Genomic DNA, 25,603 nt, shown 5'->3' with positions numbered 1-25,603 from the left:
GGATAGAGGAGGTCGACAGGATGGCTTACGCACAGCTGCAAACCTCTGAAGGACCCTGCATCTTGTTGTTCGGGGGACGTTGGAGGCACCAGCAGCTTCAAAAACTTGTCTGCTGCTATGACAAGGCTTGTTTGCTGCTGCTCTTTTAACCTGACGTAATTGCCTGTAGGAAAGAGTCCTCAATTTGCCCTTATCAGCACGCACACTTTTGTACTGTGAATCAGCTACATACTTCTTGATTGCCAAGACACTTCATCCTGATCATCGCACAATGTTGATTGTAGTCATGCCTTGACCTAAACACTCCACAATTTGTTGCTTCTCAGCAGCCGACACATCCTTTTTCTTTCCCATTTTGGCAGAAAATGTAGGCTGCTTAATAATGTGGGACAGCCTTCTTAAATAGTCTTGCCTTTCATTGGACACACCTGCCAAACTAATTAGCACAGGTGTCTGCAATTGCTTACAGTGATATAAAGAGCCCTGACACACATCACCATCATTGAGTTTAACTGACAAACAAACAAATTCTTCCCTTATCACTCCTAAACACTTTTTGCATAATAATTTGGAACACAGTGTACATGTGCTTTTCCACAAAACACCAGTGGTTCACGTAGTGAATCTTACAGTTCTAACTTGCCAACCGTGGTCTGTATGGAGTTGTTAAATAAAGGGCCCAAAATTAAGATAACATAGATGAGAGAGGTCTCTATGAATAGGAATTCCTAAGTATTTGATACCCTGTGAGGACCAGGCAAAGGGAAAGTTGGACTGGATGGAATCCTGTATGGATTTGGGGAGGGAGACATCGAGGGCCTCAGACTTCGCTGCATTGATTTTAAAATTTGACCATGTAACAAAGTGATCTATTTCAGCCATAACAGCATGGATGGATATATGTGATTGAGTGATATATACTAGGACATCATCAGCAAATAGAGAGCACTTGTACTCGGTGCCTCCCACCTCAATCCACCTAATATTGGGGTTATGGCGAATTGATGAGAGCAGGTGCTCCGTCACTAGGATGTATAAGAGAGGGCACAGAGGACATCCCTGACTTGTCCCATTGGTGATTGTGAAAGGTGATGAAAATGTTCTGATGCACCCCCTGGGCCTTGGGACACCCGGAGCCGGACCCTTTTTGGAGGATGCTGGTGGTTGTAGTCTCCGTGGCGGCGACCCGGTTCCGTGGCTCAGGGCGGTCAAACCAGTGGCGGAACTATTTATGTGGTTTTGATGTTTAAATGTCCGACTACGCCACCCGTGGATTGCGGTCAGAGTGAACCGCCGCTGCAGGGCAGACCGCTGAGGCTGGTGTTGTGGGTGCAGCAGAGCGTAGGATAACTCCCCACGGGAGGAGTATAGCCTCAAGGCAGTGTATGCGGAGGATGGGGGTGATGGTGCAGGGCAGCAGCAGTAACGACACGGAGTCAGTGATGCAGTCCAGGGCCTTTACTCACAGTTCTTATTATCCAGACCATGTCTGCAGGTAACGGCTGCCCACGTCGTACTGTGCTCACCAGGTGAGGGGCTCAGACAACTCCCAGATAACTTTACAGCGCTTCACAGGACCCCCTTTGTGTGTCCTTTGTCTGGCCTTTCTTACCAACCCTTCTGTCCGGCTGCCTCGGGCCTCCTCTTGGTAAACTTGGCGCCAGTTTCCCTGACCCTATGTGGTGCCTTCCTAGCGGGTGTAGCGAGGGGCTGCGCCACATAAAATGTCACAGCCTCCGGTTTCTAGCTGAGGGTCGTTTCTTGCCTCCACTAGTTTCGGGGACCGGTCTCCCCCTTTGGCCTGACCCCTCCACGCAGGTGGATTCGGGCGTGCGGTGGCGACTCGCCCGTCCGCACCCCTGGGATCCCTTCATTCCTCGTTCCTGGAGCCTTCTCCGCTCCTCTTCCTTCCTTCTCCCTCTTCCAGGCCTGGGCCTCTGCTACTAGGCCTGCCTCCGGAGCAGAGCTCATGCAGAGCCCCTGCTCCCTGTCACTTCTGCTCAGACTTCTCTGCACTGAACTAAGATGGTGCCCACCTTTTATACTCCTTTCTCAATGCACCCAGGAACTGCTTCCTCCCTGCTCCTGCACTACAGGGTTCCCCTTCCTCAGTGTTCCCTCCCCCCACTCCAGCCAGGGACAGGGACTGTCGTGCCCATCTCAGGGGCATATTGGTCGCCCTGCCCCACGGCAATGTGGTGTAATGCATGCAGGTGTTGGGTCCTGATCCACACTCCATCCTTACCTGAGAGTGAGATATCACACCTCTGGGTGAGGTGCAATACCTCTGTAGCAACCGAGCCCTCAGGGTGCTACAGTTCCATTTATCTTCAGCCTAGGTGACGTATTGCGATACAGGGCCGTGATTTTGGCTATAAAAGGATCCCCTAGACCCCTACCCCAAGCTTTTTAAGAGAATAATATATGGCGTGCCAGGAGACTCTATGGAATGCTTTCTCAGCATCCAACGAGAGTATCTAATTACAAATTTTTAACTGCATCTAGCCCAGGAAATACTTTGTGCCTAGTAGCAGTGTCTGCTAGTCAGCGGATTATCCCGGCTGTTAAGCAAGCTACACCACCTGTAGTTTGGACACTTAATTTTTTCAAAGGAAATGCTTCGGGACCACGGGATACTCAGTGAAGAGCATCAGGAGGCACCCCAAGGCATAGGGGCTGGGACTGGCAGTAGGATGCCCTGCGGTGGACAGCCGAGCTCGATCCTTATAAAAGCTTTTTAACTGCAGCAGCTTTAGTGGACGCTACTGGAGCTGGAATTACGCGGCTGCTGGCATGAGACTTGCCCTCCAATAGATCCTTGTAAATGGATTTAAAGTGTATTCATTCAAATTACAGAGACAATTTAAATTAAAAAGCTTAGAGCTGCCTCCACCACAGGGGGGCTCGCTCGACCCACCAGCGGACAGGCACCAGTATTGGGAGAGGGGGGCTGGCCGTCAGGGTTCACCGCGGCTCTGGCACAAACCCGGCGACACGGAGGTGGCACGGGCAGGAGCGGACTGGCCGTGTCGGCTTCTCACTTTTTGGATTTTAGAAGGGCATGACATGCCTATATCTGTGTCTCCCCCTCCTTTTACTCCTCCACCTCTTTTCTTTTCGCATGACTATATGTACTTGTCACTTTTCCATGTGTTAGTTGTGTCTGAGCAGTTTGTCAGCTTTTGGACACCTTTGAAGGTGTTATCTATGTGTTTCTATGTGTTTTTGTTTGCCTGCCATTGGTTTTAACGGTGTTCGAAGGTGTTCGACGAACAGTTCGACGAACAGTTCGGCAAACACACGGGTGTTCGACGAACCGAACCGAACTCGAACACTACGGGGGTGGCTCAACACTAGTCACAACTCCCAAAATGCCATACTGGTAAGGTGTTAATGCCTATATCAAAGAACAAAGAAGTATCCTTTGGAAAAGCAAAACTTTAATAGATGCTTGATTATCTCAGTCCTTGATCTGCAACAAAAATAAGGCCTCATTTGGAAAGCCAAATACTGAATAAAAGTCACTCCATGCTGCACATGTGGCTTTTTGAAGGCCTTTATTATTAAGATGAACGTAAATCCTAATGGAAGTTTAAGGAGAAAAAATAAGTTGTGCACCTGACCTAACTCAACAATTACTTAAACTATTTTTATACTACATAATTTAAACAATATTTGTACCTCATTAAAATCCCATGTGGAAAGATCATTGAAGGAGCAGTTTCTCAGGACTACCTTTTCATTTGTTACATCTAGACACAGAGACTCTGACGCTCTTAATTGCAACTTCTTATCATAATAAACCAGTACCTAGGAAAAAAACATTTGTAAATTGATAAACAATTAAAACATGTGAATTCCAGTATTATTTATACTCAAACATAATAAAGTGCTGGAGCATATAGTGTGATGAGTGGGGGGTATAAAAAGAAGGGTTTATTATTTTCCATCTAGGTTGCTTAGCAAGCTTTGCGCTGGCACAGATTATATCGCAAAGTAAAAAAAGTTACATTTTAAAATCTACATTTATTGTACATAATGTAGTGTCTCTGCAGAAAATTAAATCTGATTTCTTGTGGATATTATTAATTAATGGTATATTTGGGACTGATTTCCCCATGTGATCTAAAATTAAAAGCCAGATTTTGATTCTGCTTGTTTTTCAATCTCTTGTCATGGTGAGAAAATATATTTTATTTTTTTTTATGTCAGAATACATTGCTTAAATTGCTAAAAACCAAAATTTAATGTTACAGACTATCGCAGCAGTTGGACCACCACCAACCCAGAAAGCATGGTTCTGACATGCCCCATCTGAATGGGGAGATGATTGTGCTTGCACGCTATCCCTCTGTTCATTTTCTACTGGAATACTGCAGGTGAGTACAGCACCGGGCAGTCTCTGGCAGTCTACTGTATATGTAGTGCCAACATAGACAACATTTAATTTCGATAAAGCATTTCAGATCCCTGTTCTCTGGATTGGTGGAGATTTAACTGTTGGAACCCACACTGATCTACAGATTTTCACCTATCCGGTGGATAGGTGATACATTCAGTGCTGGGAACAACCTTTTAAGCAAATGAAAACAGGCTGTGAGTTAGATTATTTGTGAAAAATAGTTTGATGAATTTATTGATAGATTTGATTTAAACTAGAACTTTACTTTCAACAAATTTTGCATAAATCAATAGTACAGGTGCCTTTAAGAAACTTTGTAGTGTATCTTACAGTGTAGCTTCTTTCCACAGTTACAAGTGTAACACTGGTGGGTGTGGACCACCCGCGACACGGGTTGCGCTTACCCAGGAGGAATGTGACTAAGTGTTTACTCGGTCTTCACTAGGGCTTCTGATGTTGAGGATAGACTCGGCTGCCGATAGACACCAGGTACCAATCCAGGGCAGTCCCTGAGACTGCAGCAGCTGACCGAAGGGTCAGAGGCGCAGGTACGAGGTACAGGAGGGTGAGACAGAGGCATAGTCAGAAGGTCAGGGCTGGCAGCACAGCACGGATTCACAGGACAAAGCCGGAGTCAGGGATGGAGAAGGTAAACAGAAGGGGTAAACAGGCCAGGTCGATAACGGGAGACAGAATACAAAACTATGCATAAACAGTATTAGCAGGCTAGGAACTAACATTCGGGCAGAGAATGGTGGGAGGAGCTGCCAAATATAGAACCTTCTGGCACGGACTAGGCCGGGGAACCTAATCTCTGCAGGACACAGCAGGGTTAAATTCCTGCAGAGATCGATCTCGCCTGCCTAAAGCTAATTGTAAACCACTTGCAAATGCAGAAGTGCTAAGGAGTGCCGCAAGAGGCAAAATTAGCGAGACAGCCTGACATGAGGAGGAGCTGTGCGGTGACCACGATGAGTAGAGCGGAGCTGAGAAGGCATGCAAGTTACCGCCGTGACAACAAGAAACTTCTCTACCTCCTGAACTCACTATCCACTGTGAAAAATCAGCTCAAGTCTATATTGCTCAGAGAAGATGGACTGCAGGGATCATATGACATAAACCAATATCCTCTATGGTGTGGGGTAGTAAGTAGGAGGAGTGACCAGAAGGGAAGGGAACAGAGAATAGAGAATGAGGCAGAAAAATATGGTGCAGAGTTTTATAACAAGTGTTTTACATTAGAGCTTGATTCAGATCAAAACATCTCAGCTCTGCTGCAGAATATATTCCATGTTGCTGCAGCTTGTCTCTGTGAGCTATAAGTGAATGAAGGGCTGGCCTTTTTCTCTTTGTACTGTGCTGTCTATGGTAAAGATCACTGCAGATCATGTCCTCCCATTGGACTGCAAATTACAGATAGAGCATATAGAAGGGAAAACAGGTGAGAATGCAGGATAGTCACATAATGAACAGAAATGGTGTTATTTCTCATGTACACATGCAGGACAGCTTATTCTAAAAAGTTATTTGAAAGCACAATTACCCTTTATTTTTATCTTGCTGCCTACAAAATGAAGGTTTGAAAGACACAAAGGAAAATTACCTGATTCACTTTGTCCTCACAATGGGAAAGCTCTACCAGCTGATTGCTTCCATTATAGGAATACTGCACACACTGTCCAGCATCTGAATTTAAAAGCTGTTAAAAGTTAAAAAGATGGAGTTAACCAAATGGGAATTCTCCATGTTTATCATTACACACGTTTTGATATTTAAATGTGTCTTATGGTTTTGTTATTTATGTTAATTTTGTAAAAACTTAAAAAAAAAAAAAGATGGCGTTGAAGTGGTTTTCCAATCAGAAGATAGTAATGACCTATCCTTTGGATGGATCATCAATGTCAGATCAGTGAGGGTCCTGCATCCAGTACTCCTTCTGATCAACTGTCTTAAGCTCCGGTAGCCACCTGATGGAGACATGTTGAACTGAACTGCAATGCAATTCAGGCCGGAGTTACACGAGCCATGTTCTCTCGTGCAATAGAATTGGGCCAATTATACAAATGACACTCGGCTCAAACTCTGTCAGAGTTTGAGCTGAGTGTCAGTGTACTGTGCTCCGATTCTCTAGCATGAGAGAATCGCAGCACAGGTGTGGAGTAGATGGAGAAAGTAATTTCTCCATCTCCTTCGTTGCTTGCGTCAGCGGTAATCGGACTGCACTCTGATGCCCTCCGAGTACAGTCCGATGTTTCACACTTACCCATAGACTTGTATGGGCGCACAAGGTCCAATTCTTGGATGCACTCGCAGCACACTGTGAATGCTTCCTCATGCCGAATCTACATGAGAATAAAATCGCAGATCTGAAGTGCCCCACAGTATTCCAAAATTTTAAAAAGTGGCTTATTTAATACTAAAGTCCCACACCTATAATATAGCTGTATAGCAGTTGTTCCCACCAACTGGCTATAGTCCATACAAAACAGAAAACGGCACAAGTTGTTTTTCTTCATAATTCATCCAAAAATATTTCATCCAGTATATTTGTAGCGCCCCGAGGGTTCGGCCGCTACAGGGGTATTGCACCTCTGCCAGAGGTGTGATATTCCACTCCCGGGTAAGGATGGAGTATGGACCAGGGCTCAGTTAGCTGCATGCAGCACACACACCCCATTTCCGAGGGACAGCTCAACGGTGCTCCCACTAGACAGAAGTGCAGGCACGACCATGTCCCTGTCTGGAGTGGGGAGGGGGGGTGGAATACCCAGTGCTGTAGGGGAAGATAGGGGTTGGTTCCTGAGCATAGGAAGGAGCCCATTGGTTGCTGGTCACCTGGGCTCATGGTCAGAGGGAGGTATAAAAGGTGGGCACCATCTTAGATCTAGGTTCTGTCCAGAGAGGAGAAGACAGGGAGTAGAGGCTCTGTAGGAGCTCTACTCCAGGAGGGCCTAGTGAGAGGCCGAGGAGGAGGTGAAGGGGAGCTGTGGTGTCACCTCAGCCCAGCCCCACGAGAAGAGAGGAGAAGAAGGAACAGGAAAGAAGGAGGAGAGACAGAGAAACAGAAGGGCTCAGAAACAAGAAGGTAGAAGGGACCCTAAGAACCCACGAGAATACAGGGTGAAGGGTCAGGCAGATTAAGGGTGCCGGATCCCAAGTTGGTGGAGGAGAAACTACCCTCAGCCAAAGACCGGACATCGTGATCATTCATTGGTGCGACACCTCATCAAACCTGCTAGGAAGGCACCATATAGGACAGCGGAGGACGGGGCCCACGTTTAACCGCACAAGTCCGCGGTAGCTGGACAAAAGTGGGTCACTGGTGAGGCAGGCCAGAGGAAGGATTGAAGGGGGTCCTGAGCCATACTCCTGAGCTGCCTGGGAGTTGACCGAGCCCCTCACCTGGTGGACGCAGCACGGCTCGGGCAGTCATTGCCAGCTGAAGTGACTTGGATATTAACCGTGAGTAAAGACCCTGGACTGCAGTACGTTGTCTGTGTGCTTTTTCGCTCCTCCGGCTTTACCGGTACTGGGACTCTCACCACCATCACTCCCACCATCCACTACACTGCCCTAGGGCCGCGCTCTTCCCGTGGGGAGTCGCACCATCCCAGCTGCATACATCATCGGCCCCAGCGGTCTGCCCTGCAGCGGCGGTTCCTAATAACCGCAATCCACGGGTGGCGTAGTCGGACATTATCTAAAACATCTAAAAGACTGCCACTGGTCTGACCACCCTGAGCCACGGGACCGGGTCGCCACTACTACCCCCATCGTCTCCCTATTGCCCGGTTCCGAGTGCCCCACGGCCCAGGGGGCGAGTCAGCTTTGGCGTAGTTGGCAGGATTTCGTGCCCGCTAACAACGGGTACTGCGCGCCTGAAAAGAGACTGTTTCACTGTACTAAAGATGGCGCCCGCCCCAGAAGAACGAGCGCCATAATGTGCGCGCCAAAAGACCACAGGAGGCCGCCTCCCATCGTGGGCCAGGTCCCAGAATGGCGCCAAAGAAGGAGCCCGCCCCCAACAGCCATGAGCGCGGCTGTGGAGATGTCCATCAAAGTGGGGGGGCTGCCCCTGAAAGTGATCGTTACCAAGTTTCCCCGGGACCACCCCCAATGGGGGTGGGAAGAGAAGAAAACTGTGGGGCAGGGGGTGGTCTGGATCAGTCTCACCAGGCCGCACCCAGAGATAGAGACAGGAACCAGCTCCAGCGCCCTGTCACGTGGCCTGCTGCAGGCCGAATCCCCATGCAGCTTCACGGAGCTGCTAGCACACCTCCCCAAGGAAGACCCCGAGTATGTGCGGGCTGCGCTGGAGGAGCTGGACCGGAGAATGGTCCGAGCGCGGCGGGACGTGATTGCCCGGTGGAAGGAAGAGATGGCCTGGCGGGCCGTGATCCAGCAGCAGGAGGCGCCACCGGCATCCAGCAGCACGCCTGCCTCCGAGGGCGGTGAAAACAGAATGGAAGCCGAGGACGACGCTGCAGAAGAGGCAATTAAGGCGGACGCCCCTGCCCCGGGTCCTGACACCGTAGCCTTACCTCTGGATCCCGCCGTGGAGCCAGAAGTCCCGGGAGCCGCTGCAGCTTCCACGCGCCCGCCGCAAACACCTAGGCCGCAAGCCACGAGCACAGTCGCTGAACCACGCCCCCCGTCGTGTCCTCTGACCCCGGGCGCGGTAAGAAGTGGCCCGCTCCAGGCCCGGTCGCAAGGCCTGAACTCCCCAGGCGCAAAAGGACCGTACGCCCTCCATGTCCATCGACTCACAGAGGAAGAACTGCGGCACTATGACTGTGAGGAAAGCCAAGAGGACCTGGACGGGTCTGAAGAACTGTATGAGGAGGAAGGATCATCTGGAAGACACCGCTACTAGTAAGTAGCCAAGCATATGTGTAAATAGTTACCCGTCAGGGTACAAAGGAACTGTTTGGGACTGTTTCAAATTGAGTGTGGTCCCAGCTGGGACTGATATAGGACTGTTTGACTGTTGCCCTATCCCCTAGGTAACTTGGCTGAGGACTGAGAGCAGCCATCCCTCTTCCCTTTAACAGGCTGAGTACTTTGAGCAGCCATCCCCCCTTTTCAACCAGCCGAGGACTGGGAACGGCCAATCCCTTGCATATAGTTGCGCTTCCTAAAGCGCCCCCTACTGGTTTTATAAAAAGACTGCAACGTCTACCTCAAGACAAGTTTACTGGACTGTTGCACCTTTAAGAAGAAAGAACACCTGGTCGCAAGTTGCACCGCGGCCATGACCCAAGAATCTAAGAATGTGCTTTACTTAAAAATGTTTGACATAAGAAAGTTTTATATGCTGCTAGGTGATAATGCAAGAGTTTTATAAGGTGTTTTATACAAAAGAGTTCCGGAAGTATTGAAAATGTTTTTATAATGTCTAGTGAAAAGAAAAATGTGTCCCATAAAGGGAACTGAACTGTGTCGTCCGTTTCTAAATGTGAAAAGTTTTAAAAAGTTTTTGCATGTCCTGTAATTAACTGTTTTTGCTCGTTTCCAGCCCGAGGACGTGCTGTGATTTACCAGGGGGGAATGTAGCGCCCCGAGGGTTTGGCCGCTACAGGGGTATTGCACCTGTGCCAGAGGTGATATTTAATACTAAAGTCCCACACCTATAATATAGCTGTATAGCATTTGCTCCCACCAACTGGCTATAGTCCATACAAAACAGAAAACGGCACAAGTTGTTTTTCTTCATAATTCATCCAAAAATATTTCATCCAGTATATTTGTAGCGCCCCGAGGGTTCGGCCGCTACAGGGGTATTGCACCTCTGCCAGAGGTGTGATATTCCACTCCCGGGTAAGGATGGAGTATGGACCAGGGCTCAGTTAGCTGCATACAGCACACACACCCCATTTCCGAAGGACAGCTCAACGGTGCTCTCACTAGACAGAAGTGCAGGCACGACCGACTATGTCCCTGTCTGGAGTGGGGAGGGGGGTGGAATACCCAGTGCTGTAGGGGCAGATAGGGGTTGGTTCCTGAGCGTAGGAAGAAGCCCATTGGTTGCTGGTCACCTGGGCTCATGGTCAGAGGGAGGTATAAAAGGTGGGCACCATCTTAGATCTAGGTTCTGTCCAGAGAGGAGAAGACAGGGAGTAGAGGCTCTGTAGAAGCTCTACTCCAGGAGGGCCTAGTGAGAGGCCGAGGAGGAGGTGAAGGGGAGCTGTGGTGTCACCTCAGCCCAGCTCCACGAGAAGGGAGGAGAAGAAGGAACAGGAAAGAAGGAGGAGAGACAGAGAAACAGAAGGGCTCAGGAACAAGAAGGTAGAAGGGACCCTAAGAACCCACGAGAATACAGGGTGAAGGGTCAGGCAGATTAAGGGTGCCGGATCCCAAGTTGGTGGAGGAGAAACTACCCTCAGCCAAAGACCGGACGTCGTGATCATTCATTGGTGCGACACCTCATTAAACCTGCTAGGAAGGCACCATATAGGACAGCGGAGGACGGGGCCCACGTTTAACCGCACAAGTCCACGGTAGCTGGACAAAAGTGGGTCACTGGTGAGGCAGGCCAGAGGAAGGATTGAAGGGGGTCCTGAGCCATACTATGCCTGGGAGTTGACCGAGCCCCTCACTTGGTGGACGCAGCACGGCTCGGGCAGTCATTGCCAGCTGAAGTGACTTGGATATTAACCGTGAGTAAAGACCCTGGACTGCAGTACGTTGTCTGTGTGCTTTTTCGCTCCTCCGGCACTACCGGTACTGGGACTCTCACCACCATCACTCCCACCATCCACTAAACTGCCCTGGGGCCGCACTCTTCCCGTGGGGAGTCGCACAATCCCAGCTGCATACATCATTGGCCCCAGCAGTCTGCCCTGCAGCGGCGGTTCCTAATAACCGCAATCCATGGGTGGCGTAGTCGGACATTATCTAAAACATCTAAAAGACTGCCACTGGTCTGACCACCCTGAGCCACGGGACCGGGTCACCACTACTACCCCCATCGTCTCCCTATTGCCCGGTTCCGAGTGCCCCACGGCCCAGGGGGCGAGTCATATACACTGCTCAAAAAAATAAAGGTAACACTTAAACAACAGAATATAACTCCAAGTAAATCAAACTTCTGTGAAATCAAACTGTCCACTTAGGAAGCAACACTGATTGACAATCAATTTCATATGCTGTTGTGCAAATGGAATAGACAATAGATGGAAATTATTGGCAATTATCAAGACACACTCAATAAAGAAGTGGTTCTGCAGGTGGGGACCACAGACCACATCTCAGTACCAATGCTTTCTGGCTGATGTTTTGGTCACGCTTTCACACTCGTGGTAGCATGAGACAGACTCTACAACCCACAGGTAGTGCAGCTCATCCAGGATGGCACATCACTTCGAGCTGTGGCAACAAGGTTTGCTGTGTCTGTCAGCGTAGTGTCCAGAGGCTGGAGGCGCTACCAAGAGACAGGCCAGTACACCAGGAGACATGGATGGGGCCGTAGGAGGGCAACAACCCAGCAGCAGGACCACTACCTCCGCCTTTGTGCAAGGAGGAACAGGAGGAGCACTGCAAGAGCCCTTCAAAATGACCTCCAACAGGCCACAAATGTGCATGTGTCTGCACAAATGGTTAGAAACCGACTCAATGAGGGTGGTATGAGGGCCCGACGTCCACAGATGGGTGTTGTGCTCACAGCCCAACCCCGTGCAGGACGCTTGGCATTTGCCACAGATCACCAGGATTGGCAAAGTCGCCCCTGGCGCCCTGTGCTCTTCACAGATGAAAGCAGGTTCACACTGAGCACATGTGACAGACGTGACAGAGTCTGGAGACGCCGTGGAGAGTGATCTGCTGCCTGCAACATCCTTCAGCATGACCGGTTTGGCAGTGGGTCAGTAATGGTGTGGGGTGGCATTTCTTTGGAGGGCCGCACAGCCCTCCATGTGCTCGCCAGAGGTAGCCTGACTGCCATTAGGTACTGAGATGAGATCCTCAGACCCCTTGTGAGACCATATGCTGGTGCGGTGGGCCCTGGGTTCCTCCTAATGCATGACAATGCCAGACCTCATGTGGCTGGAGTGTGGAAGCATTTCATGCAAGATGAAGGCATTGAAGCTATGGACTGGCCCGCCCGTTCCCCAGACCTGAATCCGATTGGGTACATCTGGGACATCATGTCTCTCTCCATCCACCAACGTCACGTTGCACCACAGACTGTCCAGGAGTTGGCGGATGCTTTAGTCCAGGTCTGGGTGGAGATCCCACAGGAGACCATCCGCAACCTCATCAGGAGAATGCCCAGGTGTTGTAGGGAGGTCATACAGGCACGTGGAGGCCACACACAATACTGAGACTCATTTTGACTTGTTTTAAGGACATTACATCAAAGTTGGATCAGCCTGTAGTGTGTTTTTCCACTTTAATTTTGGGGGTGACTCCAAATCCAGGCCTCCATTAGTTAATAAATTTGATTTCCATTGATGATTTTTGTGTGATTTTGTTGTCAGCACATTCAACTTTGTGCAGAACAAAGTATTCAATGAGAATATTTCATTCATTCAGATCTAGGATGTGTTATTTGAGTGTTCCCTTTATTTTTTTTTGAGCAGTGTGTGTGTGTGTGTGTGTATATATATATATATATATATATATATATATATATATATGTAATAGGAATAACTTTGCAGTATATTCACTACTGTGAACAAATCATCCAGACTGCAGTGCAGGCTTGAGAAAACTTCCGACTTGCAGACAGATCCTGGGTGTGGGTGATCCCTGTGCAGACTTGCACTTCCATAGATTGAGCAGGAGAGCAGAGATACTGACCGACAGCAAGGGAAACATACCTGTGGCAATTTTTCAGTGGAACTCCCCCTTTCTCAAGCCTTTCTCCCCTTTCCTGAGGCTTGAGAAAGGGGGAGGTCTTGCGAAATTTCGCCGCAAGTGTGATTTCTTTATCTTCAATCAGTGTCTCTGCTCTCCTGCTTAATCTATGGAAGTGCAAGTCTGCACAGGGATCACCCACACCCAGGATCTGTCTGCAAGTCAGAAGCTTGCTCAAGTCCGTACCGGGGTCTGGATGATTTGTTCACAGTGCTGAATATACTGCAAAGTAATTCCTATTACTTGTATATGACTCGCCCCCAGAGCCATGGGGTACTTGGCAGCCGGGCCTATGGATGCTGGTGGGGGATATCACGGTAGCTGGCCCGGTCCGTGACCCAGGGCGGTCAATAAAAAGGGGGGTTTTCTATTTATAAGGGATTTAGAAAGTTTGTGACGCCACCTGTGGAATGCGGCTAAAGGGAGCCGCCGCTGCGGAGCAGTCCTCTGAAGCTGATGTTACGGCAGCAGGGATGGTGTGGCTCTCCACAGGAAGAGCTAGCTCCAGGGCAGTGTAGATATTGTTGGTTGTGCTGGGCGTTGTAGTGCAGGGGGAAAGATGACGCAGCTGAAATAATGGACGGAGGCAGTGCGGTGCAGTCATCCGAGTCTTTACTCACAGTTCTCATGTACGTTCCACTGATACACTGCGCGGGTGCCAGACTCCCACGTCGTGCTGCGTTCACCAGACCGGGGGTTCAGCTCTTCCTCAGGTGGGTTGGGAGCACTTGACGCAACCCCGCTTTCTTATGTTCCTCTCTAGACCGACTTCACGCTGGGTCTTCTCTCTCCTGCCCTGCGCTTCCCCACTCACAGTCCTGCTCGGGTGCTCTGAAGTCCCTCCTGTCTAACTGGAGTTCCCGGACCTGCTTGACCCTCACGGTGATTAGAATGAGGCTTTGGCAACTGAACTATAAAAGCCAGAAGCCTCAGTTTTTTCCAGCCGAGACCTGAAGTAACACGGCTGGTCCAGGGGCCGGTCCCCTTCTTGCGGACTGATCCCTCTGTCTTCTGACAAATTCGGGGCGTACGGGTGCCATCCTGCACTCTCTGTACCCCCTGGGATCCCTTCAATAAACCGGAGGCCTTCCTCCTCTGCTTCCCTCCTGGGCCTCTAGCACTAGGCCCTACTCGTGGGGCAGAGCTCCTAAGGAGACTCTGCTCCCAGACTATCTTCACTCTCTCCTGATCTGTTCTGACCTGCCACCCTAAGATGGCCTCCCTTTAAATACCTCGTTCTATTGTGCTCCCCTAAACTGCTTCCTCCACCCACACCCACTACTGGTTCCCCCTACCTTTGGGTTCCCCCCACTCCAGCCAGGGACAGGCACTGTGCACATGCATCTTGCCCTTCCAGCCAGCCTGGAGTAGTGTTGTGTTGGATGCAGGTGTTGGGGTTCCGGGCAGCACTCCCTCCTTACCTGAGAGAAGGAGACACCACACCTCTAGGTGAGGTGCAGTACCTCTGTGGCGACTGAACCCTCAGGGGCGCCACATATATATATACTGGATGAAATGTTATTGGATAAATTATGAAGAAAAACAAGTTGTTGTGCCGTTTTCTTTTTTGTATGTGCCCCAGAGTATAACATTGGTCTGAGTGCAATCCAATTTTTAATCGGATTGCACTCATCCAATTTATACTCTTGTGTGAGCGAGCCCTCAATGTGTAGTCGCTGCTGCCGTATACGGAAGGGCAGCGTTTATATACATTTACAAAACTATTCCAAACTAACAAAACTGTTTCATTCTTAATTAATATTTATTACTTGTCCTGTTGACTCGAGAACTGGAAACGTAGTGCTCATAGCAGGATCAATATTGGATAAAAACCACGTGAATCCTTTACATCCCAATCTCATGCGGAGTTGTTTCAGCTCAGTAACATCACTTATCTCTATCTAAGGCAGAAAGAAAATATGTTGTAATTCCAGATACTGACACAGGATAGACGAAAAGTAAAATTTCATTATCTGTTCTGAAATGTTGCTTATCCCAGATACTTTACTAGGATGGGACAGATTCATCCTCATTTAAATTCCTAGAGATTTTTGACTATTAATTTTGGTGTAAACTATACTTCTTTTTTATTGATTTGCTTAATAAATCTGACCAAGTAGTTGTGGAAAATATATTGCTGTGTCTGGCATTGCTTTAGGAACCCAGATGTCAGTGTCACATAATTTGGCTATACTTTCCTAACAAGCTATGTGCAGACAGTCAACAAGCAAAGACTAACGGGAGACTTAAGCTCAGGCACTTGCAGAACTATGTATGAACTGTAACGCCAGTTTAAAGCTATGTGCCCAAGATGCAGAAATGCTCCAGATTTTTCCTGAGCGTTTCTGCATCTCCCTGGCAGAAAAAAACGCATACGGACTGTACATGCGTTTTTCCTGCCAGGGACATGCGGATGTGCTTTTCTGCATGCGGGTTGTCAAGCACTTTCCAAGCGATTTTAGCATCACTTGTAAAGTGCTTGTCAACTTGGTCACACTATATAAATCCATGCAGCCTGCATGGATTTATACAGTGTGACCGTAAAGAATGGTTAAAAATAAAAAAATCAATCTATACTTACCTCCTGATGGCCTCCGCAGTCTTGCTTCGCTCCGTCCTCCCTTGCCGGCAGATCGCGGTACACTGAAGGACATGCCGTCACATGACTATGACATCAGCCCAGGTCCTTCAGTCCACCGCGATCTGCCGGCAAGGGAGGACGAGCGCACCGGGGGCCATCAGAAGGTAAATATAATATTTATTTTTGATTTTATTCTTTTTTTTACAGGTTCTATGGTACCCGGGTCCAGAGGAGAGTCTCCTGTCCTCCACACCCGGGTACCATCCGCACATTGAAACGCATGGAATGCACATCTACATATGCAGTGATGCATAATCCATGCGCTTCAATGGCGGCGAAAACGCAGCGTTTCCACAAAATAATTGGTAGTGCTGCGTTTTTTTTCCGCAATGATAATCCGCAGCGGAAATTTCCGCAGCATGTGCACGGCACATGCGGATTATCATTGGGGAACATGGCAGGCCTTCTACCATGCGTTTTTAAGTGTTTCTGCAGCGGTTTTGCCACTTCGGAAACGCTTAAAAAACGCATCGTGGGCACACAGCCTCACACCGTTTTTTTTATTTCTACCTATTAAACAATAAAATAGGGACAGCGCATGGAAAACAACTGTGTGCTATCCTTTCTTATTTTTAACATGGCCATTGACTTGCTTTGACGAGTTTGATCCGCAACACAGATCAAAGTAGGTCATGTCTCTTTTTTTTTTCTTGTGGACAGTTTGCAAAAGAAAGACACGTGAAAAGGCAAATTGATTGCAATGGGTCCTTTATCTATTTGTAAAAGTAACAGATAGCACAGGTACTAAAAACCCCTGTGTGTGAAAATACCCTAACTCGAGAACAGGGGTCGGGAACCTATGGCTCGCGAGCCAAATGTGGCTCTTTTGAAGGCTGCATCTGGCTCCCAGACGAGTTACCGCTCTACCTGCCACTGACATCGCCACTGACAGCTTAAAATGGCGCCATCGCTTCTGATCCGCACCAAGTCATCACCCGGGATATAAGATGCTCGCTCTCCTGACAGCTAGAGCGGCGCTTGAGCGAGCGGAGCTCAGTTGCTGCTACTCTGGGGTGAGTCATCATTAAGCGCAGATCGGAGGCGAGCTCACCAGCAGGTGTAGGGAGTTCCCGCGCTGTCAGCCATCATTCTCCTCACCCCAGCGTAGCAGCAACTGAGCTCCGCTCGCTCAAGCACCTCTTTAGCTGTCAGGAGAGCGGGCACCTTATAGGGGTGATGGCTTCCTGTGGTGCGGATCAGAAGCGGCGGCGCCATTTTAAACTCCACTGGCAAGAATCAGCAGCCGCATCAGAGAGTGCCCGAATACAGGTAACGCTCTTACTTCATACCACCAGTCAATTAGGGGGACCCTCGTTACCTATATACACAGTACTGCGGGGGTACAGTTTCCCCTTCCCCTTAAGAGCAAAGACACCATCTCTGTTCCCCACATGGAAATAGCCAGGGACACCTCCAGCATATGGAAGTAAACTTCCCTCCTTTTAATCAAGTAGTCAGCTAGCTAATTTCAGAAACCCTTTTATTGAAGAAAATGGCTAAAAGAAAAAGAGTATCGTACATTTCAGCAGGAATGGACAGAAGAATTCACCTTTGTGAAGAGAGCAGGTTTTGCAGTGTGTCTAATATGCAATGATAAAATTGCATCGATGAAACGGTCAAATATAAAGCGGCACTTCGACACACCCAATACTACATTTGCATCGAAATATCCTGCGGGCACAGCAGGAAGAAAGCATGTCAAAAGCTACTGTGCAGAGTGAAAGCTAGTCAGCAGCAACTCCGTGTTTGGACCCAACAAGGTGATTGGAATTCGGCTAGCTTTGCTGGTGCTTTAGCAATTGTGAGAAACGGATAGTCATTCACAGATGTCGAGTATGCCAAAACATTCATGCTTGATGTTGCCAATGAGCTGTTTGACGACTTTTCGGATAAAGACAAGATAATCAAACGAATAAAAGATATGCCTCTGTCTTTTATTCGTTTGATTACTGTTCACAATCGTACCATCATGATGGCAAATCAAATTGAAGCAACACAAGTGAAAGACATAAATGCAGCACCATTCTTTTCTCTCGCTTTGGATGAGTCAACAGACGTAAGCCATTTATTCCAGTTCAGCATGATTGCAAGGTATGCTGCCGGTGACACACTACGTGAGGAAAGTCTTGCTGTTTTGCCTATGAAAGGGACAAAAAGAGGGGAGGATTTATTCAAGTCTTTCACTGAGCTCGCTAAAGAAAAAAATCTACCAATGGATAAACTTATTTCGGTGTGTACTGATGATGCTCCGTGCATGGTGGGGAAAAACAGGATTCGTAGCGCTTCTTCGTAAACATGAAAAGAGACCTATCCTAAGTTATCACTGCATCCTACCTCAGGAGGCACTTTGTGCTCAGATGTGTGGCGAGCAGGTTGGTGAAGTGATGTCGCTGGTCATTCAGGTGGTCAACTTTAATGTTGCCCGAGCTTTAAATGATCGCCAGTTTAAAACACTGCTGGATGAAGTTGGGAATAATGATCCTGGTCTGCTTCTGCACAGCAATGTGCGTTGGTTGTCAAGAGGGAAGGTGTTCAGCTGTTTCGCTTCTTATCTGAGCGAAATCCGGACTTTTCTTGAAATGAAAAACGTCGAGCATCCTGAACTAGCTAACACTGAGTGGCTCCTGAAGGTCTACTATCTCGTGGACATGACTGAACAGCTCAATGTGAAAATGCAAGGTGTTGGAAATACAGTCTTATCCCTTCAGCAAGCAGTGTTTGCATTTGAAAACAAGCTAGAACTCTTCATCACTGACACTGAAACAGGTCGTTTACTACACTTTGAATAACTGGGAGAGTTCAAAGATTCATGCACAGCAAGTGACCCTGCTCAACATCTTGATCTTGAGCAGCTAGTGGGCTTCACACATAATCCCCTGCAGTCATTCAAAGCGCGCTTTGGAGAATTTCGTGAGCGCACTCGTCTTTTTAAGTTCATCACCCATCCACACGAGTGTGCAGTGGACAACGCCGACCTGAGTTACATCCCCGGTGTCTCTGTCAGAGATTTTGAGCTACAAGCTGCTGACCTGAAGGCCTCGGACATGTGGGTGAATAAGTTCAAGTCACTAAATGAAGATTTGGAAAGACTTGCACGACAGCAAGCAGAGTTGGCGAGCAAACACAAGTGGCGAGAAATTAAAAAACTTCAACCCGCGGACCAGCTGATTGTCAAAACTTGGAACGCACTTCCCATCACATATCACACACTGCAGTGTGTGAGTATTGCTGTACTGACAATGTTTGACTCCACGTATGCATGTGAGCAGTGTTATGTTCTGCTACCAGAGCTAAGGAAAGAGAGGAGATCTGTCCCTACGATAGAACTCAGCTTAATCCCTACGATGTAACAGGGGACCTGATCCTGCGATCAGACCTGCTAAAGTCCTAAGCTAGTCTGTACGGAGACCTATAGATGTGGGGAGGGAATCCCTACAAGTACTAAGGACTGGGAGGAATATGGGACACCTCCTAACAGAAATAGTAGCAGACAGACGAACAAACAAAATATATAGAACATAGAGGTCAGTAGACCAAGCAAACTAACAGAGTTAGATACAGAGCACAGGCTAGCTAGAAAGTAGATATACAATGAAGTCCAGCAAAGCCAGAAGGGCGGAGCAGGATTAAATAGGCCAACAAGGTCATGTGACCAGCAAAGGAAAAAAAAACCTAACAGCAAGGTTCTAACAGTACCCCCCCTTCTAAGAGGATCCTCCGGATCCCCTAGGACCAGGCTTATCAGGAAATCTCCTGTGAAACGCTCTGATAAGTCTGGACGCGGAAACATCATCTGACCTCACCCAAGAGTTATCCTCGGGTCCGAAACCTTTCCAGGCCACAAGATACTGCAAACTACCTCTATACCGTCTAGAGTCAAGGATGCGAGAAATTTCATATTCCCCGTCCTCCACCACCGGAGGAACAGAGGCAGAGGCGTCACCATCCGACACAACAGCTTTTTTTAACAGAGAGACATGAAAGACCGGATTAATTCTCCAGGAGGTAGGAACCTCCAACCTAACAGCAGATTGGTTGACAACCTGAAGCACCTTAAAGGGCCCTACAAACTTGGGACCCAATTTCTTAGAAGGAATCCTCAACCGCAGATTCCTAGAGGACAACCAAACCATGTCACCAACAGCGAACAAAACCTCCTGTCGTTTCCTATCAAAGTAGTCTTTAGATTTTCTGTTGGCCTCCTGAAGATTACCACGCACATCCGTCCAAACTCTTTCCAAATCACCGGAAAAATTCTCCTCCTCAGGCACGGCAGATCCCAACTTGGAGAACGACCCAAACGACGGATGTCTCCCAGAACAACAAAAAAAAGGCGAACAACCAGCAGAAGAAGATGTATGATTGTTCAGAGCAAATTCGGCAAGTGACAGAAACTCAGACCACCCCTCTTGATTGTCTGCCACAAAACAACGCAAGAACTGCTCAACATCCTGGTTTTTCCTTTCTGTCTGGCCATTAGATTCAGGATGATATCCGGACGAAAACGACAAATGAATTCCCAACCTGTCACAAAAGGCACGCCAAAAACGAGCCACGAACTGAGGACCCCTATCAGAAACAATGTCAGTAGGAACGCCATGAAGTCTGACAATTTCCTTGACAAAGGCCTTAGCGAGAGTTTTAGCGCAGGGCAGTTTGACGAAGGGAACCAAGTGACACATCTTGCTAAAACGGTCCACGACCACCCAGATGACAGTAAAACCCTCAGAGGGGGGAAGGTCAGTTATAAAGTCCATAGCCAAATGTGTCCAAGGAGCACTGGGGACCTCCAAAGGACAAAGCAACCCTGCAGCAGGAGTATGTGAGGACTTAGATCTAGCACATATAGTACATTGGCGCACCCACTTAATGACTTCCTTCTGCCATCCAGGCCACCAAAAACTGCGACCCACCAGTCTCTTGGTCTCAGAGATTCCGGGATGACCTGCCAACCGAGATTCGTGACACTCAACAAACAAATCTCTCCTAAAGGTCCCAGGCACAAACAACCTCCCATGAGGAGTGTTAGATGGGGCATTCTCCTGAGCTTTAAGAATCTCATCTTCCAAAACGGAGTCTAAAGCAGCTATCACAACACCTTCTTGTAAAATGTTTTCCTCTTTCTCAGCACCGACTATGGGAGAAAAACTGCGAGACATGGCATCCGCCTTAACATTCTTAGTACCAGGGATGTAAGTAACGGAGAAATTAAACCGCGAGAAAAACAGTGCCCACCTAGCCTGACGGGCATTCAGGCGCTTGGCAGCATCAAGATATATCAGATTTTTATGATCCGTAAGAACCTGAACGGGAAATTCCGCACCTTCCAAGAAGTGGCGCCAGTGTTCAAATGCGAGTTTAATAGCCAATAATTCCCGATTACCAATATCGTAATTCAATTCAGTCTCCGAAAATTTTTTTGAAAAAAAGGCACAGGGATGTAATCCATCCCCGTTATCCTGAGACAATACTGCGCCAACCCCCACAGAGGAAGCATCAACCTCAACCAAAAACGGCCTAGTAACATCAGGCTGCATAAGGATGGGAGCAGAGGTGAACCTCTCCTTGAGATACACAAAAGCTTCAATGGCCTCAGAAGACCACTGAACCGCATCAGCACCTTTCCTGGTGAGATCAGTCAGAGGTTTGACAATACTAGAAAAATTTTTTATGAATTTTCTATAGTAATTGGCGAAACCCAAAAACCTCTGTATCGATTTCAAACCAATAGGCCTAGGCCATTCCTGCACAGCCTGAACCTTAACCGGATCCATCTCAAAACCTTTGCTGGAGATAATGTAGCCCAAAAAACTAATTCTCTGCACAGCGAACTCACATTTCTCCAGCTTAGCAAAAAGCGAATTGTCCATTAATAACTGTAATACCTCACGCACGCTCCGCCAATGAGACTCCAGATCTGGCGAATAAATCAAAATGTCATCCAAATACACAACCACATTTTTACCGATCAAAGGTCTAAGGATGTCATTAATCAGATTCTGAAAAAATGCAGGAGCATTAGTAAGACCAAAAGGCATAACCAGATTCTCAAAATGACCCACAGGAGTGTTAAAAGCAGTCTTCCATTCATCACCCTCCTTCATGCGCAACAGATTGTATGCCCCCTTAAGGTCAATTTTAGAGAACCACTTGGCCCCCAATAACTGGTTAAACAGATCAGGAATCAATGGCAGTGGGTAAGGATTGCGTACCGTAATTTTGTTAATCTCACGAAAATCCAGACAAGGACGTAAACCGCCGTCCTTTTTTTTTACAAAAAAAAATCCAACCGCCACAGGAGACTTAGAGGGCCTAATGTGACCGGCGGCCAAACTTGTCTGTATGTATTCCTCCAAAGCCTTCCTCTCAGGAATAGTAAGGTTAAATAAACGACTTTTAGGAAGAGTCGCTCCAGGGACAAATTCAATAGAACAATCATAGTCTCTATGGGGAGGCAAAACCTGCGATTCTTTCTCAGAAAAAACTCTCCAAAAATCCTGAATAGGAACAGGCAATTCTCCCCTATCCAAAGCTGCAATACGCCCGTTACAACACTTGTCATAACATTTATGGCTCCAGGATTTAATTTCACTGGTAGACCAATCCAGTACAGGATTGTGAAATTTTAACCAGGGCAAACCCAATATTACTGGAGAAGGCAAGTTATTCAACACTACCAAATCCAATTTCTCATGGTGAACACCATTAATAGTGAGAGGAAATTCACTGACCTTGAGAGTAATATTCTTCAAAGGGGAGCCATCCACAGAAACCACAGCAATGGGGGATGATAAAGGTTCAGGTTTTAAATTGAGTTTTTCCACGAATCCCCCATCAATTACATTCAGTGTAGACCCGCAATCAACAAACACCCGAAATTCCATTAATTTTTCCTGAGCAATCGTGGAAGCAGCTAAAAATATACCCTTGGAATTTAAACAGGCAATACGGGCGTGACTGACCATTTTTTTTTCTTTCTTCATACGAAGCTCACAGCCTTTAATCAAATGACCAGATTTTCCGCAATAGAAACACAAGCCTTCCGAAAAACGACGGTCTTTTTCTTGAGAGCGAGGTGCCACCGATCCAATCTCCATCGGTTCACCACTGTTAGTACACACATTATCATAACCAGAAACTGACATAGCAGAGGATTTGCTCTCATTAACCCTAGCACGCAGTCTTCTATCCACCCGTATAGCTAATTGCATAGCCTGTTGCAAATCCTCAGGTGTAGGATAAGCAATTAGCAGGTCTTTAACCCTTTCACTGAGCCCAGCAAGAAATAGACTTTTCAGAGCAGAATCGTTCCACCCTGTTTGAGTCGACCAACGACGGAAATGAGTACAATATTTTTCAACATTACCTGATCCTTGTTTTAAACGTCTCAACTCAGTCTCAGCTGATGCGACACGGTCAGGATCATCATATAATAGTCCCAAAGCAGAAAAAAAACTATCCACTGATCTGAAGCATGAATCACTAGGTTGCAAAGAAAAGGCCCACTCCTGAGGCTCTTTGCGCAAAAGTGACATTATGAACCCTACGCGCTGGGATTCATCCCCAGAGGACTTAGGTCTCAAACGAAAATACAATAAGCAAGCATTTTTAAATGAAAAAAATTCTCGGTGTTCACCAAAAAATAAATCCGGCAAACATACCTTAGGCTCCAAGAAATGTGCTCCAGGACAGTTACTCACGTGCTGACGGAGCTCGGCCACCTCCAGAGAGAGTCCCTGCAGGCGATGAACCAAATCCTGAACCGACACCATGATGGAACAGAAAAATCTTTCCTTAGAGAATTTGCTGGCTGGACTTACTGTTATGTTCTGCTACCAGAGCTAAGGAAAGAGAGGAGATCTGTCCCTACGATAGAACTCAGCTTAATCCCTACGATGTAACAGGGGACCTGATCCTGCGATCAGACCTGCTAAAGTCCTAAGCTAGTCTGTACGGAGACCTATAGATGTGGGGAGGGAATCCCTACAAGTACTAAGGACTGGGAGGAATATGGGACACCTCCTAACAGAAATAGTAGCAGACAGACGAACAAACAAAATATATAGAACATAGAGGTCAGTAGACCAAGCAAACTAACAGAGTTAGATACAGAGCACAGGCTAGCTAGAAAGTAGATATACAATGAAGTCCAGCAAAGCCAGAAGGGTGGAGCAGGATTAAATAGGCCAACAAGGTCATGTGACCAGCAAAGGAAAAAAAAACCTAACAGCAAGGTTCTAACAAGCAGTCTTTCTCAAATATAAAGAACATTAAGACCAACCTACGATCACGTTTAACGGATGGATGTCTCAACGCCTGCATGAAGCTCAACCTCACCACGTATCAACCAGACTACAAAGCCATCAGCAAAACCATGCAGGACCATAAGTCACATTGGTAAGAAGTACTTTATTTATCATTGGTTAGCAACAGCATAACAACGTTATTAAAGAGAATTCAGAGACTTATTGTACTTTAAAAGTGTTGGTCTTGCATAAAATGCACACATTTACTTGTATTTAGTTTTAAAAATATTGTATGGCTCTCACCGAATTACATTTTAAAATATGTAGTGTTCATGGCTCTCTCAGCCAAAAAGGTTCCTGACCCCTGCTCTAGAATATAATCCATGCTGTGACTTGGGGTCAATCTAATTAAGTAATGCCGTTTATTTACAAAGGAACTTAACTTCAGAAGAAGAATTGAAAATAGGATGAAACGGAAACATAGACGAAACTATTAGTATGGACAGTATGGATTCTACTATAGGTTTGTAATGCTTTAGTTTAGATCTACTGGGAAACCAGGGATAGGTATGTAACATGTTGACTTGTCTTTTTAGTAATGAGTTCATATTACTGACAGTATAAATTTCTCCTGCAATGACTTAGTCTGGCCATTAGGGGTCAGCAAGAAACAAGTAAAGAAAAAGCCCGGGGAACTATAAAAAAGCCTGGGAAACACAGAACCAGGAAGTCCTCTGAGGAGACGAGACGTGTCTGATGCCCAGGGGGACGTTTGGGAGCTTGTACAGACTGCATCCAGACAGTGTGTCCAAGAAGAAGCTGTGCCCTGTGAGTAACACAGATATGTGACCAGTCACCAACTGTGTAGTCAGTTAGGGAAAGCTATTTAGTGATTCCAGTAGTGCTGAGAACTGCCTGGTGTATATCACTGCTGATGGACTGATCAGGCTTGATCCAGAGATTGTGAGTGATCTGATATACTAAGACTCTGTGTACGTGGATACTACAAAGGAGCCCTGTTGTGAACTACACTTTGAGACTGAGATTGATTCTAATTCCTGCTTACACCTGGATGTGCTGAAGAGCTTGGTGAGAAGGAGAAGCTGATCAAACCCTGTGGCCAGAGATCAGGATCTAATAAAAGGTTTAGTCTGTTAACTGTTTGTATATGTATTAAGTCTGAGAGATTTCTCTTTGCTCTTGTAAGAAGAGAAACTGTACACTGTATAGGTAACGCATTGGCTAAATATATATATGAGTGTTCTCTAAGGGGAAAACAAGGGTACCCAGATCCCTTTGTATTAGTGTGGGAGGGGGGTGTAAGGTTATATTCCGGGGAGGACCACGTGCCACGTCCGTAGTAACATCCTGGGTAGGCCCTGTACTGAATAAGGGTGGGAGCGGCATAGCCCAGGGGTAGTTTGGCTCATTGCCGTGTGATTGGCACTTGGGCTCTCTCGG

The 25,603-nt window shown here is 47.3% G+C and overlaps 1 protein-coding gene across 2 annotated transcripts in view; it reads right to left on the bottom strand.

Annotated features, from left to right (window-relative positions):
- Positions 1-25,603, bottom strand: part of GALNT15 (polypeptide N-acetylgalactosaminyltransferase 15) — a 109,940-nt gene that overhangs the window by 19,936 nt on the left and 64,401 nt on the right. For both annotated transcript variants that reach the window (XM_073677939.1, XM_073677940.1), the window contains 3 exons: positions 15,025-15,156; positions 6,006-6,101; positions 3,682-3,810 (listed from right to left, as the gene is read on the bottom strand). In XM_073677939.1, the coding sequence (XP_073534040.1) occupies positions 3,682-3,810; positions 6,006-6,101; positions 15,025-15,156 (357 nt within the window). The remainder of the gene's footprint in view (positions 1-3,681; positions 3,811-6,005; positions 6,102-15,024; positions 15,157-25,603) is intronic.

Source organism: Phyllobates terribilis, unplaced genomic scaffold (genome assembly GCF_046119375.1).
Source record: "Phyllobates terribilis strain yellow unplaced genomic scaffold, ASM4611937v1 Scaffold_4__5_contigs__length_816908805, whole genome shotgun sequence".
Classification (NCBI taxonomy): Eukaryota; Metazoa; Chordata; class Amphibia; order Anura; family Dendrobatidae; genus Phyllobates; species Phyllobates terribilis.
This window is presented reverse-complemented; position numbering and strand designations above follow the sequence as displayed.